Consider the following 11,537-nt stretch of genomic DNA (forward strand, 5'->3'; position numbering starts at 1 on the left):
GAGTCCTCAATGGAATTAAACCTGTGTCTAACATTGGCTGCTGCTCTTTGGACAGAACAAGTCCATCGTGGCTGCTGCCCTGGTTTGGGTGGCACAGAGCCACTCACACACACACAGGGCACAGATCTAAACATCACCAGGTGGAACCCATTCCCCAAGGCTCAAGTGCAATCCTTGCCACCCCCTTCAGCTGTTGAGGTGCTTGGACACTCACTTGTTGAGGAGATCATCTCTTCAGCAAGTGTTCTCATGAATCTGCTCAGACTTACTCTGTCACTAACAAATATCAGCCACTGACTCGTGGCACAGAATGCTGCCTGTGCATTACCACGTTACAGTGAGAAACTGTTGGAATACACAGCTTGTTTCCTGAAATCTTCATAGGTGCCAACTCTTGTAACATTCAAAATTGTTTATTTAAGAAATATTTTAAGAAAAAGTCAGTGGCCAACTTCTATATTTTTTTTTTCTCTCCAGCATGAACTGATACTTTAAAAGAGCTTTAGCAGTAATCCTAAATTAATATTTCATTTGAGTTTCCATGGTAGTTTCAGCCCTTCCTTTCTATTCACCTGTGAAAATTATTTTTAACTCAGAGTAACTACAGATGAGTTCTGATACTATACACATTGTGTATATCTACATATTGTGGTATTTTAAAGCTATTGTTTTTTTACCAAAAATGGATCATTAGTAGGCTGAGTAGCAGCAGTGGAGGTCATCAATATCATTATCTTCATTGCAGGGAAAACTCATTGAACATCCTTTGAGGCCAGCAGACAGTTCCCTCTATACAAGTTTGACTTTGAACATCACAGTCAGAGATCATGAGAGGCACAACACGTACCAAGTGATGTGCAGCTGGCACGGGGAAGAAAAAGGATTCCTTGTGCTTTTTTCTTCCTTTTTGTCACCTTAAAATATGGGCACTGAATGAGAAACCCTTGCTTCCATGAGGTCTGTATTTCACATGTGGGGATGGTAAGCACGATGAATTAGTGACCTAGGATGACAAATTATCCTTCCCTCCATCAGCCATCCTTCTGTCCAGCTAAGACTTGAAAAATTCCAAATGCCTCAGTACTTTTGCAGAGATACCCAGGGTTGGACAGAAAAGATTCATTGTTGGTCTGCTTGTTCCACATGAAAAATTTCTTCACTTTTAAAGCTGACAACCCTGAGGACCTTTTATCGTCACTGACATTGCTTCCCTACATCATCTTCTCATCCTCCAAAAAGGGGATGTATGAGAAGATACTTGTTTCTATCCTGATACATTAGGCACTTTCACAGATTTTCTGAAATGTTTACACAAATTCAGTTAAAATCTGTGACTGCACTGATTCTGATAAAAATAAGACAATTGCAGCTACATTTGGAGTTTCTCAGCAATCTCACTGCTAGGAAATAGACTGAAGTAGGAGTTTTAAAGGTATTCTACTACAGAGCTTTCCTTCTGCAAACATCAAACAGCATGACTGTCTGGGAAATAAGAAACAATTAGAATATGCACATCAAAATACATATTCTCAAAATAAATACTCTCAAATCTGTTTCTTAGTGTGTTTATCAACAGGAGTGCATTGATGCTGGCAATCTCAATTGTGTGGAGTGACTAAGCAGAGTACCAGGAGCCTCACCCATCTCAATTTGTCATTTAGAATTTTGTCATCATTCAGAGTTTATGCAAACTCTTGTATAGACCAAGAGGCCCAATCACCAGGCAAAGACTCCACTGCACTATTATGTAAATAAACTAGAATACATTCTGTGGGGAAATAAAAAATCCATTAGACAGAACTATAAAATTTTCAACAAATCCTTTGTTTTTCATGTTTTGCATAGAGATTCTTCATTCAGCAAAGAATTTTAGAACCTAGTTTGTGATGGAGCATATCATGTCCCCTTCAAACTTAGATTTATTTTTTGTTGTCTTATGAATGAAAACGTGGGTATTCCTTGGCCTAAGAGCACAAAATCAATGAAAAGTTCCATTTCCATAAATAATTTTAACACCTCATATTGGAACCCACAGACAGCTTCTCATTGCTAAGCAAAATCACTAGTACTGTGGGAGAAAAATTTCACCTCCATGAATTCTGTGGAATAGTACAGAATTGGCATTTCACCTGAATGTTCACTGAACACAGGAAAGCAACCAGGAAAATCCTTACAGCTACACTCTGAAGAGACAGATACTTCCATCTGTCATGCAACCAATTTTTATTTTTTTTTTTACTTCTAAGCTTGTGTCAACTTAAAAACACATTGAATCTGTGCCCTTAACAACAGCAAAAAGGCTGTGGGAATGTAAAAAAGTTAAACATTTTTCTTGTCCCTTGTAAAATTTTATAGAATTTCCTGCCAAAAAACCATTTCACTGAACTTATGGGGATGCACATCTAAGTAAGTGATCAGGTTCTCAATCTTTCAGCCTCCAGCTTCTTGTTTGTGTTCTGCCCACCCACAGAACCTGGGGGTCCTGGGGCTGTTGAAAGATTGTGGAATCAGTTCCTGTGAGAACCTTGGTAAAGTCAAACCAGCAAACAAAACCCATTGTAGATTACTACACCTATGTGCAATTTAAAGATTATTGAGTATGGCAGTGGTAGGGCTCAGTATCTCCATCAAAATTCTGCCTACCTACTTATGACCTCATTGTGATCTAATATCAAATATTTAATAGCTCTACTTACATAGACTGTGCACTTATAAGGAAATAAATTTATTATTTATAAAGTAATAAACTCTCAAGCAATTGTAAAGTAAATAAAATGCCTCAGTGAAGGGAAAGTGAGACATCACAATAAATAAAATTCCTCATGCCTGTGCAAGAGTTCATGTTTTAAAACTCATGTTACTTCTATATCCACCAGATAAAATTTAGATGTATCTGAGTTTTGAAGATAAGAGACTCTCTGCCAGAAAATGAATGGTAAAGTTTCTGAAATGTCCAGCTACTTATGCTTTATAACAACTGTAATTGTGAAAAAAAAAAAGAAATAAAAGAAGAGGGCCTATTCCATCTCTGATGGTGTCAGCAGAACAAAGGCAGAACCTGTGGAATCGTAACTGTGTGGTATGAAACTATTTAATACAGTATTTTTATAGAAAAAATAATAGCTTTAAAATTCTATTGACATTAATATACAGCTATACACCTAAGTCATCCAAACACGTGCAGAGCTGCAAAAACATTCAAATAGAATTTGTATAAAAAGCAAAAATTTTCATTAAGAAAAGGGATTTAGCCATTTGTACAAAGTAATGTTCTTTTGCTTCAATTTGCTCTTTCTTTAGCTTTCATCTTATAAGTTAAATTTAAAAATTAGTCAACACACTGAATTAAGTATGTAGATTTTCATTTAAATAAATCAGTCAACAATTTTTTTATAAAGTATTTAACACTTCATTGTAGAAACATAGGCAAAATGACTATTATAACCAAAATGAAAAATACTGTTCAATTTAAAAAAATGTACTTAAACAAGAACCTGAAAAAGTTTATGATATGCATAACATTGTTCAAGCAAAATTGCACTAGTATTACATAAATCAAGAGTTTTATAAAGGCCCCAATATGGCAAAGTTTAGAAATAGGTAGTATGCATGCACAATAGTACAACAAAAATCTCTTATAAAACAGCAGTTATTTTTGTAATGCTTGTACAAAGGGAATAAAGAGCAACCACAAACATATTTAATCTGTTAGGTTAATATATTATGATAGCTAAAAGTCAGTCATGTCTAGCAGAGGAAGGAAGAGTCCTCCACAGTAAATGCGTGAATACGTCGTTTGTGCCTTTAAAGTTATGTATAAAATATTCTGATTCAGTTCAAACCTGAAAGTAATCCTATTATTTATTTCCATCAAAATTAAAAAAGGTGAGTTGATTTTGCCTCTTAGCAACAACAGAAAACAGGCCAGGTCAGAGAAGTGCTGGAAACTGATACTGATGCTTTTCACTTTTGATACTGGACTTTGATATTGAACCCAGACTGCTGAAACTTGGGCTTTGCTAAGGTGTCACTAATGTACAGCTTGGTTCCTTTTACCTCCACAATACCACAGTTTATCTCAATTTTAGGAAACTGCTGTGTTTTGAATCCTTTAATATCACTGAACAGGTGTGAGGGGGGTTTTTTTGTGATTGTCAAAACCGAATGCCGTGATCCATCTGCGTGTGCTTAAAGTTTGGGGTCTGGTTTTTTCCCTACTGCTCGCTGTGTTGGGGAGTTATCAATCCATAAGAACTGCGTGTGATTAAGTGAATAAACATGTAAAGCATGTGTAGGCAATGCCCTCTTGTGCTCTAGGGTGGCTACTATCCTACAGGCCTCTTGGAGTTGGTATGCTTTGTCCCACAGCAAGTAAGGTTTCAGCTTCCAAGATATATCGTTACTATGTTCTATAAGGTTTTAATAAATACAAAGCTTGTTTACATGGTATATATGTTTAGTATATCATGTACAGTCACTGAATTTCTGAAACATAATCATTGTGTTCATGCAGATCATTAGATGTTTCACCTCTATAGTCTTGTTTACTTCTTGGCAACCTAAAGCTAATTAAAAAGCAAGTTATGTTTGTTTGTGAAAAGTTATCTAGCTTCATCAGGATCTGAAGAGAAGTTCTAATGGGCACAAAGAAGAGAGTAGACCATTCAATCATTCTTTCACCATTTAAAATAAACAAAATTACACACTGTACTACAGTTTCCAGACTACATAATGAAAAAGTGCAGATACCATCTTCATCGATTAAGTAGAACCAAAAAAGTTCATAGAAAATAGATTGCTCATTTTCACGCTACAAACGAATATGTTGTTTGCCATTTTAACAAATTTAAAGGTGTGTTATTTCAGCAGCATTGTTGTAAATTGTACCGTAGTGCAGTTTCTTTTTCATAAAAATACCTTACAAATGGTCAGTCAAAAGTCATCAGCAAAAGAAAAACCCAGAAAACAATCAACCAAACAAAAAACAGAGGTAATGCTGATGCCAAAACAATTATAATACTGTTGGTACATAGAAAAGTAATCCTTATATTTTATACATTTATACAGAGTATAAAAGGTAACAGCAGATTATGCCACAGTCTCCCTTATCCCAATATCTATTTTCTTTGGAAGAAGTTCTCTTCTTTCATCAACACTTGCTAAGGAGTTTCGACAGTTTTGTCCATCCACGTATAACTTTGCATATACTGGATTGGCGTAATTTGTTGGCTGCAGGGAAATTAAGCAAACATTAGATCAGTCAGGTTGAATCAAAATCAGAATTTATGGAAATGGAAATGGCTTTGTTAAAGCAAGAACAGGTACACATAAAATACAACAGGACATATTTAATAGATACCTGGACGTCTGCAAACCTGATGATGAGTTAATTATTTAGTTGAAAATTAAATTCACGATGAGACATGCTATTAAAGTAACCAATGACATGACATGCAGCAGATAATGATATTAAAACCATAAAAACATCGACAAAAATTAAATGAAAAACCTTGAAAAAATGTCTCTGAGGTTGACTTGTCCACCTTATTACACTGGAAGGTTTCAGAATAGATATGAAGGAGTTTATAGAGAAGGTGCACTGTGAGACCATGTGACAAGTTTAACAGTAGAAAACTGCAGCCAACAGTTTCCATATATTACCTGTTCTAAGACATCAGCATCCCATCAATAGCTGACCATGTTTTCGAATTCTGTGGCCCAAATACACAACATGATTTGACCAAAAAATTCAAGACTTTCGTCATGTAAATTAAACTTTAATAATAAACCAGCATAACTGTTAATATATATCATAGTAGTTACAAATTGAGAAGTCTTTTCTCAGCAATTTTGGTGGTTTGGACTGCAATGAAAAACATCTGTTGAAATGAGTGGCACTTCAGCATAGGACAAGTCCATTTTTAATGCTGCAAAGCACTTCATTGTGTGAGAAATCCCCTGAGTCTCCACTACCTTCATACTTTGTGCCTTTATTGTCTCTAGAAGAACTTTGCTATGAAATTAGAGTTAGATTTTACCCATGATAACAGGAAAGGGCACCTTGTGGTCAAAATCCTCCTGTTTTTAGAACTAATTAATTTATCAGCACTGCTCTGCTTGCACAGATACTGAGTGGAACACCAACAAGCTCTAAAAAAGGGAAATTAATTTGTTTGATTTAATAAGAAGTGGCTAAACTTTGAATTGGCCAAACAAGAACTGGGTAGGTTTTCCTACCATATTGAATAGAATATTGAAAATATCCTGAGTATACCCTGGGGAACAAGGAATGAAGAATGAATTTAGGCTTGTTTCTTCCTTTCCTTGTTGCTCAGCTCAGTTCCTGAGCCCAGGATTCAGATATTCCTGAGGCTGGATAGGTGCACTAGCTGCTCAGTTATTGAGTTAAAAACTGCCCTTTCCATCTATTACAGATGACAAAGTGATTGCCTCGTGGTCCAGACTTTCCTGGAAAGGAGGCAGAACAAGGTGAGCCACATTTATTTAATTAAAAAAAAAAAAAGCTACTCTTAATTCTACCTGTCCATCCCCATAGATCTTTATTTTTTTCGTCATAATTATAATCAGAAATTTAGTTCTGTTTCAATCGTCAGGACTTTTTTACATCATTGACAAAAGAGAGCAGAGACCCTTGGCATCTATGCAGTGCCTTATTGAGTTATTAAAATTTATATATTATAGTAGGGTCTGCCTCATGATACTTCTTTGAGTGGCACTGACTGTACAGGAGAATACTGTGAGGTACACAAAGAAGCTGGAGTGACCAGAACTTAAGAGAAAAAGTTAAAAGATGAGTGAATATTCTGGCTTTCATCATCCATGGTTCTGTGCTCCATCAGAAAAAACAACACCCCATAAAAATTATTAAACTTCCAAATACAACGTATTACAGTCATGCAAGAACGTGAATGGCACAAAAGATGGATATATATTGAGGCACATGAAAATGAATGTCATATTGATGTCCCTTTGGTATCTTAAATCTCAATGTTTGCAACTTGTAGTAAAAAATCCGATGTTTTAGGAGCTGTTTTATGATACAAATCCATTGAAATCGGAACAATTAAAATATGCTTTGCAAATATTGAAGGAAATTGTTAATTTTTATGAACATCAAATTCCTCTAAAATAAAAACACTTGTTTCCATTATTTGGGACCATCTTTCTGTTTGATAAACTTCAATAAATGCCTGTAATTACATGCAAATTGCAAATATATCAGGATACATGGCTGTGAAGGCCATGCTAAATTAATATTGTGTTATGGCAAAGCATCACATTTCTTACAGTTTTTGTATTCCTTCGCAAAGACACGTTTGCAGTTTTAGATCACGTTACAATGATGGGTACAGATGAAATTTTGTATGCACAGGGGGGCCCTTTGTTTCAAATAGAAAATGTTCTATTTATTGTCATTCTTCATTCCATTAAAAGAAGAAAAATAAAAACAAACAGAAAATGCCTCTACTGGAAAATGACAGACAAACTTTCTTCAGAAGGGGGCTGTGGTGGGATGGAATGGACTTGGATCATCGTTTCTCACCCCTGTTGATAGTGGTCCTTTCAAGTCAGAGTTTAGGTAGATTGATGGAGCTGTGTGGGGAAGCTTGAATGCAGTGGACCCTCCCCCTATGTATCTGGCCTGTGTAAACAGAAAATTTCAGTTTCTGTGCCAATAGAGCATTTTCCATGTGTACTTATCAGCACTGCTAAGTAAACTGTGCACCAACTAAAAACATTATTTTGGAGTCATCTGCATTTATAAAAAACCTCCTTCCAGATAATCACCAGCAGGAAAAATCCTTACATTCAACACGAGAATAAAATTCAGCATTTCATGACCATTTTCCACTGAGGATTAGGGCCAGGCTTCACAATAAGCACTGGCTCAGCCACTCTGCCTCCAGTGAGTAACTCCATTTTCAGCTTACCTCACGCACCGAGCGCACTGCCCGTGTGATTCAGTGCTGCCATTCCTAGAGCTATCAGTAATCCCGTTATTGCTTTGTCAGAAATGCCACAGAGTGATGGCTGCCCTTTGGTGTGTGTCTGATTACGGAGCTCGGGGAGAGATATCGCGGCATTACCCCGCTCATCCCGTGTCACATCACTCAGGGACTTCAATCACTGGAGTGCTGCTGCAGGACTGACAGCATCTCTTACAAGGAAATGATAATACTTACTAGCTTTGTGCAAACATTTAATCTATCTGTCCCCTCAGCAATCCCAGTTCCTTGTGCCTTGGGAAGTTTTCACGTGTGAAATAAGTTACTCTCATATGCATGTACTCTTTTGTGTTTCAGAGGCTGGACAATAATATATTTCCAATTTTAAATATTAGCCGCTAGGCTAAAAGGACAGGTGGCTTGGCAGCTCACAGACACATCTGCCTTGACAAAAACCCCTCAGTTTTGTAGGTAATTTCTAGCTCTATTTTGATAAAATACAGGCATTAGGAAAAATGACCATCAGGCAACATCAGACTACAAAACAGCTGTTAATATATACATGACATTTATTCTAATGAAATCTAACTTGGTTTTATATTCGTTAACTAAATCTAAATGTCATTGTTCTACATTTCTATTCGTTACATTTAAAGACAAAACCTTTGCAAGACATAAAATAGGGTTGCCACTAGAAAGAGAAAAAAAATAAATTACCTTTTCTGCATTTAGAGTAAAATCTGAGGCTAAAAGACCACCTTCACTGTGGTCATGGCCCACCTCATACATGTTATATGATGGATTGCCAATTTCTACATTGATTCCTCCATTTATCATGGGTTGTCTTCTGATAGTTTTTGTCCTGTAATGCATAAACATACAAAAACAAAAACAAAAACCCAAAAAAACAAAAAAAAACACAAAAAACACACACACACAAAAAAAAGAAGATAGTGAACTTTCTAGCAAGTCATTGGGTATTTTGTTTCTTTTTAATCTCTAAGATCAACAGGATGAAAAAACATTTCCTGCAGAGACAATCATAAAATCCTTCCATTTTTGAATCAAAGAAGTGATCTGAGTCTCTGTATAGATCTCACAGAAGCTAGAAGCAGAATTTTATTGTTTTTCTTGGTTTGGCTGCAGTGGTATGAATCCCTACAAAGTGCTAACTCACTATCTACAACCCTGACTTCCTCCAATTATTTCCAGATTTCCCTCACTTCCAAGGAAAGCTTTGCAAAGTCATCGTGGATCCCCTGCAGGAGTGAGGACAGAGAGCACATGAGTCACGTCCCCTTGCTCATTCATTTCACTTCTGTTTCAAAGCAGCTGCCCAAAGTCAGCTGTAAACTGAGGACAAGAAAATGGTTTCATCACGATGCATTAAAAATGTATGAACTTCTCGTTGTTCCAGTTTGTATTCCCTGCCAGTGGTAACTGGACACTCAAGTTCAACCTGAATTTTCTTTCAATCTTGAATATAAGACAGAGCCTTAATTTTAACCTTGAATTAGGTATCAGTAAAGATAAGTGATTGAGTTGAATTGTTTCTGTTGCCGAATTCATTTCTTTTAGCTAAAGAGGTGATTTCAAGCCCGAGCAATTGAAATAACCTCAAGAGGGTAATTTTTTCCCAATGCAATATGTTCTCTAGAATTACAAGGGAATAACAGAGAGGTCACAGTCAGGATGATAACAGTCGAGTCCTCTTGTTGGCTGAGTAAGATGCAGTCAGTGTCTGAAATCCAATATACTAAATGATCTGTATTTTTCAGAAATGTCATTGAAAAAATATTTCCTAAAATAGGCACTTAACAGTGGCATGCTAGTGTTGAACAACTACACCTAGCTTAATATTTGACAGTCCTCTGAAGAGATAAAATAACTCTAAAATATATTTTCAAATATAATTTTAAGAAGAAAGCCCTTTATTGAGACTAGTTCTATTTCTCTACTGAAAATCTATTATTTAACGAGTGATTCTCAGTAACCTAAATAATTTACAGAGCAGCAACTGCTTTCAGCATTTGGCTATCACTAAACTTGGTGTTTTAGGTGCAGCAGCCCATAATGACATCCATGGAGTCTGGCAGGGTCAGCATAACTAACAGTATGGCCAGGAAATGTATTTATCTTATGGGCTTTACAAAAAGGCTTTAAAAATTGATGCTCACTAGTTTACACCAGAGTTTGCAGAGAGAGATACTGCATGTGATGCCAGATCATAGTAACTTAAACAATTCTTTTAGCCTGGAGCACTAAAATAGTCTCATAAATGGCCATGTTTGCAGAAACAGCAGATTCATCACTTATTTCTTAAGGACTTAACAAAGAGACATTATCCTGGTTTCAGATGTGGGGTAACAAGCCCCAGGAGAAAATCAGCCAGCTGCTCAAGGCCAGCAAGCAGGACAGCTAGAGGCCTGAAGTAAATGGTTTGCTCTCTGATTCCCTCTGCCTTCCCCAGTGGGCCATGTCCTTATCACCAGGAATGTTCTCTTGCTAAATCTGCACCACCATCAACATTATGTTCTTTGAGCATGTGAAGGGCTGCAGCTCTCTCTGGTGTCTGACCCAGCAGAAACACTCCTGCCTCCCCTGGCCTTGGGAGAAGTTCCCAAAGTCAAGAAGTCAAACACAAGTCCTCAAGCTCATTACCAGCTCTAAGGCAGCTGAATTCAAGAGAAATATTCAAGAAAATATTCCCTGCTGGGTGCTGGAATTTGGCTTCCTGTGCAAGATACTACAGGAACACAGTAAGGAGGAAAAGGCTGGGACTCTACTGTAAATATTTTGAGTATTGTTTACCTCTTCACTAAAACTTGAAGAGGTAAACAATACTCAAAATTTGAGTATGTGGTTTCAATGAAACACATTAATTATGTTCTCTAAGTCTCTGGATGAAGTTAGTAACACTTACACAGCCTTGTCAGGATTGGGAAAAGTGGGTATGAACTACAATTTTTTGTCTACTACATGAGGAACATAAGTATCAATAACAGATGTGGTTGTTCCAGCAAGAACAAAAATGTAACTGATTCACTGCCTCCAGATACAAGTCATGGGTCATTTGTTGCATTTGTGTTTCTCACATAAAGTGATTCTTTGTATATTGGAAAGATGCAAATACTTTAAAGTTGTTTTGTTGGTTTTTTTTACTTCATAAATCAATGTAAAATTACTTACCTTCGTTTTCTTTTGCAAAGAAATAGTCCAATTACAAGAGTAGTGATCAAAGTCACCAGTAAAACAAGAGGAACAATGATTGCTATGCTTCCTAAAACAGAAGGAAATACCATTGAATAATCCTGGCTTCACAGCTGTAAAACAGTTAAATTAATTAAAAGACTGTAATTTCCCACACCAACAATGCAGTTTCAGGTGATGAGCTTCACTCATCAATTTGAGATTTTAATGCTGATCAATGAAAAGCCACATTCATTACAGAGAATAGTTTACACAGAAGTACTTTTATAAACAAATCAGGGGTTTCCTCTTTTTGGGTACCAATATACTTTGGACTAATTCCCTGCCCTCATTTCCAGCACTAATCCAGGAAAGTCTGGA

General features: G+C 36.5%; 1 protein-coding gene across 3 annotated transcripts in view; it reads right to left on the reverse strand.

Annotated features, from left to right (window-relative positions):
- Positions 1–3,345: 3,345 nt before the first annotated feature.
- Positions 3,346–11,537, reverse strand: part of LRP1B (LDL receptor related protein 1B) — a 620,609-nt gene continuing 612,417 nt past the window's right edge. The window contains exons 82-86 of one of the 3 annotated variants that reach the window (XM_033516046.1): positions 11,157–11,247; positions 8,685–8,829; positions 7,565–7,663; positions 5,662–5,711; positions 5,144–5,229 (exon numbers count right to left, since the gene is read on the reverse strand). In XM_033516046.1, the coding sequence (XP_033371937.1) occupies positions 5,667–5,711; positions 7,565–7,663; positions 8,685–8,829; positions 11,157–11,247 (380 nt within the window). In that variant the 3' untranslated portion in view covers positions 5,144–5,229; positions 5,662–5,666. Of the gene's footprint in view, positions 5,230–5,661; positions 5,712–7,564; positions 7,664–8,684; positions 8,830–11,156; positions 11,248–11,537 lie in introns of all 3 variants that reach the window. The other 2 variants (XM_015635304.2, XM_033516047.1) reach the window with 2 other exon arrangements.

This window comes from Parus major, chromosome 7 (assembly GCF_001522545.3).
Source record: "Parus major isolate Abel chromosome 7, Parus_major1.1, whole genome shotgun sequence".
Taxonomy (NCBI): Eukaryota; Metazoa; Chordata; class Aves; order Passeriformes; family Paridae; genus Parus; species Parus major.